The sequence below is a fragment of the Oncorhynchus mykiss genome, chromosome 3, assembly GCF_013265735.2.
Source record: "Oncorhynchus mykiss isolate Arlee chromosome 3, USDA_OmykA_1.1, whole genome shotgun sequence".
NCBI classification, from domain to species: Eukaryota; Metazoa; Chordata; class Actinopteri; order Salmoniformes; family Salmonidae; genus Oncorhynchus; species Oncorhynchus mykiss.
The window spans coordinates 31364982-31382798 of record NC_048567.1 but is presented as its reverse complement, the minus strand read 5'-3'; the positions used below and the strand labels follow the sequence as shown (position 1 = coordinate 31382798).

Here is a 17817-nt window from a genome sequence, read left to right as displayed (position 1 = left end):
GGATAGATCTAGGAGGATGAGAACAGAGGAGAGAGTGTCAGCTTTGGCAGTGCGGAGAGCCTCCATGACACAGAGAAGAGCAGTCTCGGTTGAGTGAACCGTCGTAAAGTCTGACTGGTTGGTGTCAAGACGATCGTTCTGAGATAGATGGTGAGAGAGTTGGTTAGAGACAGCACACTCAAGTGTTTTGGAAAGAAAATAAAGAAGGGATACTGTTCTGTAGTTTTTGATGTCAGAGGAGTGTTGATTTCTTGAGGAGGGGAGCGACTTGGGCCCTTTTGAAGTCAGAGGGGACGCAACCAGTGGTCAGGCATGAGTTGATGAGGGAAGTGAGGAATGGTAGAAGGCCTCCAGAGATGATCTAGAGGAGGGGATGAGGTCAAGTGGGCAGGTTGTTGGGCAGCCGGACCTCACTCACTAGTTGCAGGGTTTCATCTGGAGAGAGAGGGAAGAACGCAGTCAAGGCATAGGGTAGTTCTGTGGGACCACTGGACTCAATAGGCTGAGTGAATGAGAAGCGGATGACGTCAGTCTTCTTTTCAAAGTGGTTGACAAAGTCATCTGCAGAGAGGGAGGAGAGAGGGGGAGGGGGGTGGAGGATTAAGTAGGGAGGAGAAGGTGGAAAGGAGCTACCTCAGATCCCTTGTCAGACAGTCAGGTAACAGGGCCTGGTAGGGCGTCCTCTGCCCTATCTATACCCTCTATGTTCCACTGGCTAGTTACCTAATCCCCGCTGACGCCATCCAGCCAGCCTGATGCCTCTCCTGCTCCCCCACTTCTCAGGGATTTGTTATTTATAGAGACACTACTAATGGACACACATATTCTCAGAGGACACACACACCTAGCATGCACCAGCAGCATACCACCCTGCATCCCACTGCTGACTTGCCCCTGAAGCTGAGCAGGGTTGTACCTGGTTGGGAGACCAGATGCTGCTGGAAGTGGTATTGGAGGCCCAATAGGAGGCACTCTTTCCTCTGGTCTAAAACAAAAAGTCTCCCACTGCCCCAGGGCAGTGATTGGGGACATTGCTCTGTGTTGGGTGCTGTCTTTCAGATGGGATGTTAAACGGGTGTTCTGACTCTCTGTGGTCACTAAGGATCCCATGGCACTTATCATAAGAGTAAGGGTGTCAACCCCAGTGTCCTGGCTCAATTCCCAATCTGGCTCTCATACCATCATGGCCACCTAATCTTCCCCAGCTTCCAATATTGGCTCATTCATCCCATTCCTCTGCTCAGTAACTCTTCCCCAGGTTGTTGCTGTAAATGAGAATGTATCGTGAGTCAAACATACCTGGTCAAATAACCGTCAAATAAATGCATGTGCACACACAAACACATACACATTCCCAGACTTCACTTGAGTGTACTGACACAGGTGATCTGGTGGGAAGGTGAGCAAAGGCCTAGATTCAATCAGATCAAGTGTTAGCCGGCGATAACCGCATAGCTGATGTTTTGGAGGTGTCGGAGGTGGAACCGCGTTGTCGCTGTCAAATGTGACCATTGTCACGAAGCCACACCAGTCCCACTCGCAATAGAAGTTCACAGCGAGACAGTTGTATAGAAATAATGAGGCTCAAAATTAAAATCATTCAACAAAATAATAAGGATTTATATCAGCCTAATGAGGGTGTAGATTACATCTCGCATTCCAGTTAACAAGGCTGCATGGCTGCAAGATTTCTCTTAATGCGACTCTGTGCAACCAATGGCCTTGTCCGCTTTAGGTATACCGTGAGCCTCTTGTGGATTTGACAGCTCTTAACGCTGTTCCAACTCAGACACCGTCAAAACATCAGATAGGCGGATGTTGCTTAAAGCGGATTGGATTGAATCGGTCCCTAAGTCGCTCAAATCGGGGGTTCATTCAAGGTTTGCGGTGTTGACAGTGTTGTTTATAGTTTGGAAGTGCCAAGGAACATGACTGAATGGCTGCGGGAGTGTGCTGCTCGGGTGATCAGGTCCATGGAGGTGAGGTGACAGAGACGGTATCTCAAGGCCTTGTTTTTAACCTATTTACTATCTACAGTACATACTGTACAGGAGAACATGATCATTTTCAGGCCGTTACCTATGAAGTGTGGATCGGCTTTCTAAACGGCTGAGTAATGTACGTTTAGAATGTTTGTATGGCTACTGTAGGCGCTGGATATCTAGTCTCCTAGTCCCACCCAATTGTTAGCCTCTTGCAACAGACTGGAGAGCGCAAGGAAGATTTGGTTTCTGGGTTCCAGGATCACTTGTATGCCTGCAGTACATGTGGAGGAGAGGAGAGGAGCTACAGTGTCAGTCTCAATTGCCTTGACTGCTGAGTGGGAGGGAGGGAGAGAGCAAGCGAAGGAGGGAGGGTGCAAGCGAAGGAGCGAGGGAGGAGTGCAGTTAACGGCGGATATCCCAGCCAGTGTTTGTTTATGTCAGATGGATGTTATCCCCCCCCCCTCGTGGTTTCCCCTTGGCAGCAAAGCAGGTTTTGGCACCGACAGCTCTATGGGAACCAGGTTCTTTCCCCTTCTCCAACACTGACATGCACACCACCTACTGGTACTGACTTATGTGATGGTACATTTTTCCTCAGTAAAGAAGCCAACTATGTATGACTGAGATATGTGGTTGTCTCACCTAGCTATCTTGAGATGAACGCACTAACTATAAGTAGCTCTGGATAAGAGCGTCTGCTAAATGTCTGCTAAATGACTAAAATGTCAAATGTAAAACACACACATACACACACAGGGATTAGCCTCCAGCTCAACCCTGGCTGGGTGTTAGCCACTGCAGTATGTGGACAATAGGGAAGCCAAATGAAAAGCAGATGGCAATGGCATGTTCTAATTACGAAGTGTGTGTGTGTGTGTGTGTGTGTGTGTGCGTCCATTTGTTTCGGTGGGCAAGGGAGGTCTTGTACATCAGAAGGCACTGAGTGTGTGGACACATCCTTCTTAATTAAAGGGGGCAATCTGGAGTTGCTACATCCATTTTTGTAATGATATTTGAAGGATGTGTGCCCATTTTGATTCTTGAAGGATATAACTTATAAATGCCCCATGAGCTTAGTTCAACTCCGGTACCCCAGCATAACCCAGAATAGAAGCTTGCTTGACTCTAATGTTTGTAAAGAAAATAAACTTAAATGCACACTATAGCGCCAAAACATGGTTAAAACTATCATTTTGATGTCCTGGATGGTCAGTCCTTGCATCCATTGCTCTGTCTATGAATTTGAGAGTGGTTACATATCTCCAGTCCCATCTCCAGGGGCGAGGAGCACGCGTTGTTATTGTTTCAACTGCTGATTGCCGCCTTAAGGGGCCTCAGGAAGTATTACTGAACATTTGTGTGTGTTTGTGTTTCTTCCTGTATGATGGAGAGAGAGTGAGAGGTGGGGGATCAATGCTCTGGAGTAGTGTGGGTGTGTGAGTGTTTTTGTATTCATGTTTGTGTGTGACAGATTGTGGGGTTCTGTTTATGTGTGTTCAGGAGGGGACTCGGTGTATATATGCCACCGTGTGGTGAACATTGACTACTGCACTCTTCAAACCAGTAGAAATATACACTGAACTAAAATTTAAACGCAACATGCAACAATTTCAACGATTTCACTTACAGTTCAGATAAGGAAATCAGTCAATTGAAATAAACCCTAATCTATGTATTTTACATGACTGAGAATACAGATATGCATCTGTTGATCACATAACTTTAAAAAGTAGGAGCGTGGATCAGAAAACCAGTCAGTATCTGGTGTGACCACCATTTTGCCTCATGCAGCGTGACCGGGCCATCGAAGGTGAGCATTTGCTGACTGAAGTAGGTTGCAATGCTGAACTGCAGTCAGGTCAAGACCCTGGTATGGATGACGAGCAGAAATTCTTCAGTTGTGCAAACAGTTTCATCAGCTGTCTGACCTCGTGCTCCAATTGGTTTTGAGAACGAGGCAAGGAGAGGGGATGTGAGGTATCAATTCAGATTTTCTACATATATTCTTACTGTTTGGTATTTAGGCCAACACTGCCACCAATTGGTCATGAGGAAGCACAACACCCCCTTTTTCATGGAACATGACTCAATTCAACTTGTCAGTTACTATTTCAAGCAAATCTCTAGGCAGATTTGAACTTTTTTTAACTAGGCAAGTCAGTTAAGAACAAATTGTTATTTTCAATGACGGCCTAGGAACAGTGGGTTAACCGCCTGTTCAGGGGCAGAACGACAGATTTGTACCTTTGGGATTTGAACTTGCAACCTTCCAGTTACTAGTCCAACGCTCTAACCACTAGGCTACCCCCGCCGCTCAACGTTTTGCTTTTCACAATTTATGTAAGAATGGATAACGCAAGTCTTGCCGATATAGACTCTGCTCCTTCAGTGTAGCTCACTGCCCAAGCAAAGCGTCAACATATAAAATGACCTGTAAGCAGTGAGCGCTGTAAGCTATAACCCCCCCAGCAGGAAAAACAGAACCTAACAGGTGGCGGCTGGGGTGGTGGTGGGAGCAAAAGAAGCAAAAGCATACTAGCAGTAGCAGCAAGTGGTAGCAGGATATGTGAGTAGAACTGGTCAGCTTAAATAGACCGCCAAATAAGGAAGGCGTGATTGTTCCTAGCATCTAATTGGTGCAATCGCTGAGGCAGGCTCTCGGGTTCTGGCTTCGCTTTATTCATTTTTTCGGGGGGAGGTATCTGTACTTTACTTTACTACTTGTTTTTGTTGTTGACAACTTTTCCTTTTGCTCCACTACATTCCTAAAGAAAATATGTACTCTCTACTCATACCGTACATTTTCCCTGACATCCAAAAGTACTCGTCACATTTTGAGTGCTCAGGCGGGGGGAGCGATATGGTCCAATTCACGCACCTATCAATATAACCTTTTGTCATCCCTACTACCTCTGATCTGGACGGACTCACTAAACACAACCGCTGGATTCATTAGGATCAACATTAGCTGCTGGCCGGGCAGCCTGTCCTCTTCCTGGCGTCCAAACAGGAATAACACAACAGATGGCAACAAAAAACATTGTCTACATCATTAATGTAACAACACATCACACGGGACATTGTGCGCTATACAAATGTACACTGCTCCACCATCACACATTTACAATGTACAACGGTGTGTCTCTTTGTGCCACAAGGTGTTGTTTTATATGTTTTTAAAAATGGGATTTTATTGCTAACTTGAGCTACCTGATGTGAAAGAGAGTTTGTTGTAGTCATGGCTCTATTAGCTACTTTTTGTAATGTGTTGCCCCTGGCTGTCCGTAAGAAAATGCAAATAAAATGTCTTTGTGCCATCTGGTTTGCTTAATAAAATATAAAGAATTTGATGCATTTACTTTTTACTCAAAATGTACTACTTTTTCCACAAGATACTTTGACTTTTACTCAAGTAATATTTTTCTGGGTGACTTTCACTTTTACCTTATTTATAGAAAATGACTCAAGTATCTTTACTTTTACTCAGGTATGACAATTGAGTGCTTTTCCCACCACTTGTTGAATGTTTCAGAGAAGTGACCAAACCATCTCTGTTCTGTTTTGCCTTCCACAGATGAGAAGCCTTATGTCTGCAGCCTGTGTGACTTTGTCAGCACAGAGTCCTCTGCCTTCCTGTCCCATCTACGTCTCCAGCACACCAGTGACGGCCGACCTATTCCCGACCCCAGCTCCAGCTCTGAGAGAGGCACCCCCAGTAGCTTCCCAAAGCTGAAGAGGGCTCTCCTCCACGGGCTTGCTCAATCCTCTGCCCCCCACCCTTACCTCTCTGCCCGACCGTCGAGAGACAAATGCACCGCCGAGAGCAGTTCACCCACTGACTCTCACCGTGTTGCTCCTCTGGACTTGTGTGTGAGAGCCGAGGGCCACAGGGGCCCGGCCTCCTCAGCTCTTCAGCAGAAGGGCCTGCCCAGTCATAAGTGCTCCTACTGCTCCCACTCCACCCACTACCTGGAGGTGCTGTGGATGCACCAGACCGTTGCCCATCGCATCAACAGCAGCGCCCTGGCCCCCAAATGGGCCCTCCTGAAGAATAGCTTCAAGGGCCCCCGAGAGGGCTCGTCCTCCAGGAGACGCACGGGCCCTCCTCCCGCTCTGGATGGGAGGGAGTGTCCCCCTTTGCCCCCTGTGGTGCGCACCCCCCGGACACGCCCCCCATCGTTGAATGGGGGCCAGAAGAAAGACAGCAGGGACAGGGCAGCCAGTCAACCCAGCTCTTCCTCCTCCTCCTCTGCCTCAGGCCCCCAGAGTGTGCGGCCTCCCAGGGCAGGCAGCAGCAGACAGAGAGGCGAGGCTGTGCCGGATCATGGCCAGCGCTCTCGCTCCAACTCTAGGCCCAGGGTGGAGATCTACCCACGTGGAGGCTGCTCGACCAGCTCCCTGGAGAAGAGCACTGCAGCCGGGGCTCCCCAGCAACCCTCAGCCCCTAGCCCCAGTGTCGGAGGAACTACCAGGCTGGTGGAAAGGTACATGTTGCCTCGGGAAGGCCTGGGATTCATGCTGTCCAGCAAACATGGCCTTGCAGAGTACAGCAGAGCCAGGAGCTCGCCTCAGCCCCAGCCCAAGCCCAAGCCCAGGAGCTCCCAGTCCCACACCCAGTCTCACCCACAGTCCCAGGGCAGACCCAGGGCAGAGCGCCCAGCCCACAACACCACCACGGCAGGCCAGGGCTATGGAGCCTCCCACTCCCAGACACATGGGAGCGCCGTCCAGATATCCTCCACCTCCTCCTCCTCAGCCCAGCGTGTGGAGGTGAAACAGGAGGAGGCACGGGGGGTGGAGACACCAGATCTGCCCATGGACATCCTCAGCTTCCTGAAGAGCTGCAACTCCAATGACCTGGCGACACTCTACCACCGCTGGGGCGCCGCCAACCCCCTACTGGACCCCACAGGTAAGAGCCAGGGCAGAGCTGTCAAACAACCGTAGGTCTTTAAATAGATAGGAAAGTATGTTTAGCGAACTTGGCACATGACCTGGACACAAAATAACATCAAGAAAACAGAGGGAACATCCACTCATTGTTTGCCACTCTGACAAGATATCTTTAATGACTGTAAAGTCACCCTCTGGCATAAAAGTCACCCTTTTCACACACAGTCTATTTCTTTCTATCTTTAGGCCTACTATAATATTCAGATATGTTTCTAGTCGGTGTTTTGTGAGTAGCCTGTCAGTGCTGTGACGAGAAGGGGAGACAGTCAGAAGGGCAGTAGGGATGATGATAAACACGCCTCGGGATCATGTGTTTAGAGGAAAGGCCAGATTCCAGGAAATGTTGAGCAGCCCTTTTTTGGCTCGCTGATTGACAGCTCATATCACGTGTGGTGGCTGGCGTCACTGGACTGGATCTACCAGAGGGACTGGCCCCTGAGGTGGTCAGTACGAACACGTAGGCTCAGTTGTACGCACGCGCACACACACACACGCACGCACGCCTACACACACACACACCATCTGGCAGAAGATGATTGATAGACAGGACGACTGGCCAGACTGACAGGGGCATAAATAACGAAAGGGAGATGCATTAAAGTAGCTGTGTGTGTGTGTGTGTGTGTGTGCTGACTGTGTGTGTGTGTGTACGAGCACAAGAGGTACTTTATATTGTAAAAAAGCTGTATCTGGGGCAGTGTGTGTTCTATATGTAGGGAGATGTGGCGGCTGGTGGGAGGAGCTATAGGAGGACGGGCTCGTTGTAATGGCGGCAATGGAATGGTATGAAACACATCAAACATATGGGAACCACATATTTGAATCCGCTCCATTGATTCCATTCTATTACAATGAGCCAGTCCTCCTTATAGCTCCTCCCACCAGCCTCCACGGGTAGGGAGTGATGTTATAACAGTGAAAGATGTGGCAGGACCTTCGTGGGTCTCTGTTCTGCAAGGCATATCTCCACTCTCCCGTTGACCTGTCGCCAACTGTTTGGATCAGGGCTCCGGCTGATGATACTCTCACAGATGGGGGGAGAGAGAGAGGGGGAGACAGAGCGATATGTAAAAAGGGAGAAAGAAAGAGAGCTACATATATATATATATATATATATATATATATATATATATATATATATATATATATATATATATATATATATATATATATATGGAGAGAGAGAGCGAGCGAGAGAAGGGCAGGGAGAGAGAGAAAGAGAGGGAGAAAGATTGAAAGAGAGAGGCAAAGAGCGAGAGACGTGACATAATAATTAACCCAGCAGCAGCTGCTTTAGAAATGGTGATTACCAAAACATCCTATATTTCCCCCGTATTCTGCTGCTGCTTTCCTAAGGTCAAGTGGGCCTCTGCTTAAGACACCCAGCTGGCAGGCTTCTATTCCTCCCCATGTTCCAGAGAGAGAAAACAGCCTGGGAGGCAGACGTATGACATCGCTGTCACCCGTCCAGGCCGATACCGTCACGCTCCGCCTTAGCCCTTTGAGTCAGATGCTATAAAGTGACCTTTTTTGAGAAAGCCAGGATGTATGTGTGTTGTGTGTGTGTGTGTGGCGAGGGGGGGGGGGGGGGGGGGGGGGGGTGTGTGTGTATGTGTGCATTAGTGTGTTTAGTCCAGCTCACTTGTCTTTCATTAGTGCCTCGGCGAGAGAGAGAGAGGCTTGTGAGTCTGGCTGGATGTTTCCAGGGGCCAGGCAGGGTTAGGCCTGCCAGAGACACTCTCAGTCACCTCCACTCCCTTGTCACCCATACCACCAGCGGGCACCACGAGCCCAGGTACATGCCAAGGCAGGGCTGGGAACTCACCCCCTCACTCACTGCACACACCCCCGGGGCTTTTTGGCTGGCAGGGGAAGAGGTCATAGGAGGAGTTTGGTAGTGGCGGTGGTGGGGAGGAAAGGGAGTTATGTGACGATGGATGGACCAAGTTAGTCTCTCTTGTCTTCCTGCTGTCTCCCTGCATCCTGCATCACCGGATGACACGCCAAAGATATTTTATATTCCCCTTCTGCACATGTACACACGTACAAATAAACAGAACACACTCTCTCTCTCTCTCTCTCTCTCTCTCTCTCTCTCTCTCTCAAACACACACACACACCTGACATGTGATGACACGCGGGCTGGTCGGCGGAGCGGGCACATCACAGCCGGGGCGTTTTAATTGGCTGTAATTTATGCGGCGGCCGTGTAGCTGTGTGTGTCTGCCTGTCAGAGCCTGAGATGATGCTGTGTGACAGCTGCAGTCCAACCCCTGGAGCTAGCCTCCCATAATGACACATTAGACATACTAATGATGCTTCCCTCTCTATACTCTACTCTTCTCTACTGGAGTTGAGGCTAGCTCTCTCCAGCCAGAGACGAGAGACTAGTCTGACCATGTCTGTCGGTGGCCCTGTGTTCCATTCATTTACATCCATCCAATCAATCCATCAATCAATGACATGCATTTCCAAAGTGCTTTTTACATCAGCAGATGTCACGAAGTGCTAACACAGAAACCCAGCCTGAAACCCCAAAGAGCAAGCAATTGCAGATGTAGAAGCACGGTTGCTAGGAAAAACTCCTTTAGAAAGGCAAGAAACCTAAGAGAGGAACCAGGTTCTGAGGGGGAGCCAGTCCTCTTCTGGCTGTGTAGGGATTATAACAGTACATAGTTTACGTCATTTTATGTGTTGTTCCCTCGTATTGAATCCCTCCCAAATAAAACCGCTCAAGGGGAGAGTTCTGCCACCACCTGTCCTCTCTGGAAGGTCACGCCATCTCTGCCTTGACCTGTGGATATTATAACAGTACATGGCCATTTAAAGGCGAGATCGTTCTTCAAGATGTTCAAATGTTCATAGATGACCAGCCGGGTCAAATAATAAGCACAGTGGTTATAGAGGGTGCAACAGGTCAGCATCTCAGGAGTAAATGCCAGTTGGCTTTTCATAGCCGAGCATTCAGAGGTCGAGGCAGCAGGTGCGGACCGTGTGCACTTCATCTAGTTCTTCACGGCTTTTCTCCCTCTTGTTTTCCATCCTCCCATCCCATCTCTACATCTTCATTTTGGTCATCAGGTCTTTTGTGTGGATTTTCATTTTTTTCTCTCTCTCTCACAATTCCCAATTTACCCTTACTCTTATTTTATCACCCTGTCCCTGTTACGTCTCTCTTTCTCGCTTCCCATATCCTTCTCTCGGTGTTGTCCCGGATGACGTGCATTTTAAGAGGACGTTTTAATCCGTGTTCCCCCCTCTCTCTCTCTCTCTCTCTCTCTCTCTCTCTCTCTCTCTCTCTCTCTCTCTCTCTCTCTCTCTCTCTCTCTCTCTCTCTCTCTCTCTCTCTCTCTCTCTCTCTCTCTCTCTCTCTCTCTCTCTCTCTCTCTCTCTCTCTCTCTCTCTCTCTCTCTCTCTCTCTCTCTCTCTCTCTCTCTCTCTCTCTCTCTCTCTCTCTCTCTCTCTCTCTCTCTCTCTCTCTCTCTCTCTCTCTCTCTCTCTCTCTCTCTCTCTCTGTTGTAGGGATGCTGAGGCCTCTGGTTCGACAAGGGGAATACGGCTGCCAAGAGTGCGGGAAGAGCTTCAGTCAGCCCAGTCACCTCCGCACACACATGAGATCCCACACAGGTAAATGGAGATTAACACACACACACACACACACACACACACACACACACAAGCAGGTGTGTATATGTATGTGCGCACAAACCCATATGCCCGTACACACACATACATATACACACATACATATACAATGCATACAATCACATATCCAATACTGAACATCAGTAACATTCAACTACATTATTTGTTCACTTGCGCTCCTCAGCCTGTGGGTCCATTCTTTGCCCTTGACCAGGATAGCTGTTTATAGCTTTTTAAACTCATATGATTTGCTGACCTGTGACAAATAGTGTACGTTATTAATCACGTGCCAGATAGAGAGAAGGAATTGTGCACGCTAGTGAACTGTAGCATTTGTCCATCATGCCAACGTATGTCTCCATTATCACGCATCCTTGTTCAGCCGCCAAACCAGTTATTGTGCCTCCTTGCTCTCCTTTGTCCTCGTTCTCCTCTCCTCTCTGGTCATGTCCATCAGTGGGGGCCAGCTGTAATAGTGGTAGACAGTGAGATAAGTAACTTCTTTATGGAGAGTGTGAATGATATGCGGCACAGCCAGTGATGCTAAGTGACAGGAGCCAAACGACAAGGGATGCAGAGGGAGTCCTCCCCTCCCCCAGCATCCACTGTAAACACACACACCCTACACACACACACCGCACAAACACACACACACACACAGAGAGTGAGCTGTAATTAATGTTGTCACCGATGGTTTTCTTCAGCATGGATGTCATCCCTCACGCGAAAGGCCAGTCACCCCGAAGCCTCCCATTAGCATGTCTGTGTCATATTAAATCACTGGCTTCACTCCACCAGGTCTCATCATCATCATCACCATCATCATCATCTAGTTCCACTCTGCTCTGCTGTTGTTGTGTTTTCTCTCTCTAACTAACTGGTTGTTGCTGTGGTTGACGGTAGCGTTTGCAAATGGTGATGCAGGTGAATGGAGACTTCTTTTTTAACAAGTACCCAACCCCCCCCCCCACCCCCACCCCCACCCCCCCCCACCCCTCACCCTCCTTTTTCCCCACAGTCGTGTTTGATTATAACGGACTCCGAGGTGCTGACGCTCAAACCAACTCCTCGGAAGCTCCCAAACAAGTATGTTGCTCCCCTAGATTCACATTGGACTGCTGCTTCCTGTTTCCTCATGCCCGTCAGTTTAGTGTGCATGTGTGTTTTCCTGTGTATGTTTGCATGCCTGCATGTTTGCTGGCGCTCCTGTCCTTATTGTTTTTACTCATTCTGTCATTTTCACTATGAGTTATGTGTCTTTCCGGAATCATCCGCTTTCAGACTCCACATATTTCTTGATGTCACCAAGTCACTAGAACCATAGGCGGCAACAAGACAGTTTGGGTAGTCTGTCCCTGTGTGAAGGATTGGCCCTGAGAACACACAAAATGTATCTTTTCTCTCTGCATCAGATGAACGTTTTCTGAGAGAAAGAGGGGGGGGGGGGGGGGGGGGGGGCGAGAGAGGGTTGGGTGAGGTAAATCTCCTCTGCTTTGACATTCGGAGAGAGCCAGGTCCGCAAGCCGCACCTCCATCTTAATGAATCACCCATCCGCAAATGTATCGCGACGCTATGAATGATGGGAGCAGAAACAGCGTCGGGGTCCAATTAGATGTAGTGTTGGCGGTGCTTTACGGTGACGATAACCTTTAGTGTAATTTAGTGCACCACTCCCATCCAGCCTCCCTCCCCGCCTCGCTTCCTAACAGGACGACGGTGTCCTAGAGGTGCTCGCTTTCCGCTCACGTCTCAACCTGCCCGCCTGATCGCCTGGCTCTGCTTTTAGATTCTTTTTTGATTAATTGTGTATTTTTTTTATTTTTATTTCCCTCATGATAATGATGTATGATAACACACATTTTTCTGCCTCTTCTTCAGGTAAGAGAGAGGGAATGAGAGGTTGAGGGCAGAAGGAGTCATTTGTTTCCCCCCCCATTTTATATTCTTCCATTTATCATTATGATAATTAGGCGCAATTAAACGGCATTTTCATTTGTTTAGTTCAGGTGTGCCGTTGCTTATTTATGTGATTTGGCGCCAGAGCCCGTTTGTGGGTCAGTCTAATTCGCAAAGCGAGTGGGTGGAGCTGGCTGACTTGAGGGAAAGAGAGAGAGAGAAATGAATGGTCACAGGAGAGGAGGGCAGGTTCATCTAGGTTAGAAAAGAGGAAAGTTGACGTGTTGCTTTTGGAATCAGGTGCAGTATATTTTAATGGTTAGACGTCTGTTGCCATGAAGTTTCATGATTTGGGGTTAAATTCGTTCTTGTGCCTGTTTGTGTTATAACTGTGTGTATGTATACAGGTCTTATTCATTGTGCTGTTTTACCTACAGTCAGTCCCAGCATGGTTTACATCATTCTATGTATTGTTCCTCGTATTAAATCCCTCCCAAATGAAATCGTTCCAGGGGAGAGTTCTGCCACCACCCGTACTCTATGAAAGGTCATGCCATATCTGCCCTCTGTGTGACCTCTGACCTCTATGTGTGTGTGTGTGTGTGTGTGTGTGTGTGTTGCTGTGTGTGTTCCAAAGGGGAGAGACCGTTCCGATGCCGCCTCTGCCCGTACCGAGCCTCTCAGAAAGGGAACCTGAAGACCCACGTCCAGAGTGTCCACCACGTACATTTCGACAACGCCCAGTACCCTGATTACAGACCACCGGGACTGGACCACGATCAGGAGGAGGAGCCGGGAGACTGGTTCTCACCCAACACCACCGACCCACCGCGACCTAATAACAGACCCACCAACGTGACATCCCCAGGGCCTAAGATAGAGCTGGAGACTCCATCCATATTCCCAGCCCCTCCCCACAGACAGCAGAGAGAACTGAGAGCTGTGTCAGAGACACCACCTGACAGAGTGACATCAGCGTGAACTCCCCCCCGTTGTCGTTTTGGCTTGAAATATTACCTGGATTATTTGAAATGTGTTTAAAAAAGAAAGAAAAGGGTTTCTTGGAAAGAGAAGAAAAATCGGACACTGTGCAAACAAATGCTGTTTTTTCCCTCTGCGGACCCATGGGCAAGGACGGCATGGCGGCGTCCCTATAGCTTTCCGTTTTCCTATTTTTCCCCATTTGATTTAGATTGTGATGAAATGGTTTTGTGCATTCCTCAGGACACTGATCCCTTAAAAACACACGGCAGAAGGGAGCAGCCAAGTTGGCGATGCTTACACTGACTGAACTGAACACACTTGGCTAACCCCCCGATTGCAGCTAACTTAAGACGGTGTGTGTGTGTGTGTGTGTGAGTGTGTGTGTGTGTGTGTGTGTGTTCTATCCTCTCGAGGACCACTATAATGAGTCCAGTATGATTGGCTGAAGTGGAGTGACCACTACACGATCTGACTCCGAGGCTGTTTGGCCGGTCATTAAGGAGAGAGAACGAGAGAGAGAGGGAAGGAGAGAGGGCTAATGACAGTGTGAGAGGAGGTGCCTGCTTTACTGCTCATTAAAAAGAGTGTGCGCTTTTAATGGGGGGTATAAACGAGCGTGCGGTTTTAACGGTCGTTCAATTATTGTGGAGGAGAAGAAGAGGAGGCCGTTTTTTTCTGATCCCTCTGATCCGAGCGTAGTCCTCCTCCCACACCCACAACCTCAAATTATACCCACTTACTGAAACCTCTTAGCAGGAACAAAGTGGTCGGACTGTTTGGTTCAAGTTGCCCTTGCTCTCCTTTCTACTTGAATAAGACTAAACTCTTAAAAGCTAGTCCTCACAACAGTGGCTTTTGAGAGGTCAGGCGTCTAGAGCTTTCAGGGAGCATTGATGAAGACAGTGTTTTGCTTCTGATGGCTGCGGCGCCGTCGTAGGGTTGCTGTGTGTGTGTGTGTGTGTGTGTGTGTGTGCGGCCTGTGTGTGTGTGCGTGTTTTGCCCCTTCTTGATTACCTCTGCGTATTAGACTCCCTTTAGACGCTTTGCATACTACCTCCTTTGCAATAAAAGCTTGTTTTGGTTTTTGTACGGCCAGGTGTGAAGTGAGGACCAAAGCCATGCTTGCATACTGTATATGCGATATAAGGAGAGGCTTCACTGTAACCATATGTGTGATGTTTTTTTTTCTCAAAGTTGCATTCACCCTCATAAAACGCCTCCTGGATTCATAGCCATGCCTATGACTATTGGATTACATTGAATGTAAGTACCTGGGTCCTGTTTGTTAGGGCAGACACCAAAAAAAAAACATTTTGCAACGGGAAACAAAAATGAGCGTTTCTGATTGGACAAAACCAGATGGGCCCTCCCTATTTCAGTCCACTTTCTTCCGTTTGGTGCCTAATGAACACAGCCCAGGTGAGGTGACGCTCTAATAAGTTAGCCATTCTTGTTTTGGTGCATGGACGTCAACATGTTCGTTCAGACAAGCAGACGATTGGTCAGACGGTCTTTTTGAGCAAACGTTGTATGCGCGCAAGGCCACGTGCACTGTACATGACACTGCAAATGTCCAAGTGTGAGACAGAGAGCCAGAGATAGATAGGAAAATAATGAATAATTATCAGCTGTTTAGAATAATATTTTTGTGTGTGTGGGGGGGGGGGTCAAAGATATGGAATTATTGTCATGGGATATAATACTGTCTACTTTGAGACCTCAGTAGTAGTTTTTACATGAACACAAGATGAAAGGATTTCTGTGTCGGTTACTTGGTGTGGTTGGTTGAATATGTATACAGCTGTGTGCTTGAATATAGCTACACTTACTGTATGTGCATTTTAACGATGAGGATAGTCAAATACTTGAAGCGGATAATAAAGCCTATCAAGTAGTGTCCTTAATAATTAGTGCCCTTCAATACCGTTGTACAGAATGACCCTTTTTAAGATGAACTCCTAAAATACACATTTGTACTCCTAAGTGTGACTTAGCAGATATGAGCAGACCACGCGGGAGTGAGAGAGTGAGTATTTGTGCGTGCATATGTAAGTGTGTCTGTCTGTATTTTAATCTTACCAAACCCGGTAAACAGCGTTAGATACCAAATGGCATTTCCGGTGCACTTAGACTAGGTTACTGCTTTAACACGTTTAACTGTCTTCATTTCATTCAGTCTTTGACTGGTTAAGGTGCTCCAGTTCAATGTCACCTCTGGTTTTTAATGATTATTATTATATTATTATAGATATCAATTATTTTATTTTATTTGCTATGTGTTTTTGCTTTTTTTAGGCGTTTGGGTTTGTATTACACTCCTTAGTTCAGTTTTCTAATGGGAAATGATAGGCACAGAAATATGTTTCATAAAGAGTGCGTTTTTAGTCTCTCTCTCTCTCTTTGCTTAAAAAATGAGGACTTGTTCAGTAGATTATCCAAGGGTGCCCTCCCAAAGAACTTGGTGGAAGTCGTTATTTCTATTTGGTTGGGGTTTTAACAAATCCTCCAAGTCGTGTGTGTCTGTTGGCTTTTTATTTGTAATGAACTACATTGTCATTTTTCCCGTAGATGACACTGTTTGAAATGTATCTGGTTGACAACTGTATTTATTAGTTACAAGGATCAGAGCAGAAGCAGACAGGAGTTGATTTATTTGATTCTTTTCTGATTTGTTTTTACACTTTGTTTTCACTGTCCCCGATGTGAAAGCTCTACCTCGTCTGAGGCCTTCTCAGTTCTGTTAAAGTTTTGCACATCGTTGCAGAAAATGTCATTTCACCATGTCCACATTAAATACACAAAACATGGCACCATTCAACCGGTCTCCCTTCCTCGCATGTGACAGAATGAGCAGCATCCTGTAGGGGAAAGAATTGTAAGTTGTGCCATTTTTGTTTTTACATTAAGGATCACCCCGTCAAGGGAAATATAGTTTTCTTTCTAACAAAGGTATCTACATATATTTCAGGATGTTGTGTATCCCTGGAAATAATCGGAATTCATGTAAACATTACAGTTTTGAAAATATAGCTTGTCCAATAAAGTGGTCCCTTGGCACAACTTACCCTGGGTATGGGTTAAGATGCCTACAAATTCTTAGACTGAATGAAATATTCCCACTACCTTTTTAATACCATGTCTACGTTTTTCCCCAAATTCAATTCGACATCACATTTTTGTCTTGTAATCATTTTAAGCATAATTTAACACAGGCTTAACACCTAACAGGCACTATTTAAATACACTTTGAACATCATTCCAGTGATAACGCCTTGCATTACACCTGGGGAGAAAAAAAACACACTTCAATTTGCTCAACTTGCCATTGGCTTTAGCCCATGGCCACTTACCACAAGGCAAACATTTAGACTATATTAGCCCACACAGCTACAAGGATGGACAAGTAACCGGAAGGTTTGCTAGATCAAATCCCAGAGCTGACATGGTAAACATCTGTCGTTCTGCCCCCTGAACGAGGCTGGTAACCCACTGTTCCTAGGCCGTCGTTGTAAATAAGAATTTGTTCTTAAGACTTGCCTAGTTAAACAAAGGTTTTAAAAAAACATAATAAATTTGTTTTTTGAACCTGACTTGCTTACCACTTTCTCCATGTGGTTGCTTCCTTCACCAATTCCATGACATGATTACCTGTTCCTAACGTTTTTGTCAAATCATTCATTTTGTGTGTGGTTCCTTAGAAACAAGGGTTGTTCAACTTACCCCTTTATCTCAACTTATCCCACTATCCCCTACAGGTCCAGAGAGGTACTGGGTCATGTTCATTAGGCACCAAATGGAAGAAAATAGGGAAGAACTACCTGAACTTGTCCAATAACAAACACTATTTTGCATAAGGTTCTAAAATGTTTTTGTTTTGTTTCGTGCCTTAATGAACACGACTAGTCTACTAATTCTTATAATACAGAGAACTGACTTTCGACTTAGTAACATTAGGCAGAAACCATTTTCAGATGCAAGTATGGTAGTAGACTAAGAAGAAACAAAAATACCTTTTCAGGGGTTGACCATATTTTTTTATGAACACTTTTATGTGACACTTGAAATTAGATGTTTTCTGACACGTGTGATGAAAGGCCCAGTCCAGTCAAAATTCATTTTCCCTGTGTTTGATCAGTGTTATTTCCTGATAGTTGCTGTTTGAAAATACAATCTACACAGGGCCTTCTAAACAGAAGGTTTGCTTGGGCGGACGTTTCGGCTTGCCTGGTGGCATCACCAGGTGGTAAATTGGTGTTCCAAACCTCTCTGCCAGTAACAGCTAGTTTTCCCCTCCCCACTTAGACCACTCCCAGACACACCTAGCAAAATTCTTGCTTGAGCATTTCTTGTTGT

General features: G+C 46.8%; 1 protein-coding gene across 2 annotated transcripts in view; it reads left to right on the top strand.

The window, feature by feature from the left end:
• The window catches only part of LOC110518297 (zinc finger protein 516), a 52373-nt gene extending 36096 nt beyond the window's left edge, over positions 1-16277 (top strand). The window contains exons 3-6 of one of the 2 annotated variants that reach the window (XM_036973838.1): positions 5560-6897; positions 10461-10565; positions 11602-11669; positions 13118-13519. In XM_036973838.1, the coding sequence (XP_036829733.1) occupies positions 5560-6897; positions 10461-10565; positions 11602-11669; positions 13118-13177 (1571 nt within the window). In that variant the 3' untranslated portion in view covers positions 13178-13519. Of the gene's footprint in view, positions 1-5559; positions 6898-10460; positions 10566-11601; positions 11670-13117 lie in introns of both variants that reach the window. The other variant, XM_036973837.1, reaches the window with a different exon arrangement.
• Positions 16278-17817: the final 1540 nt, after the last annotated feature.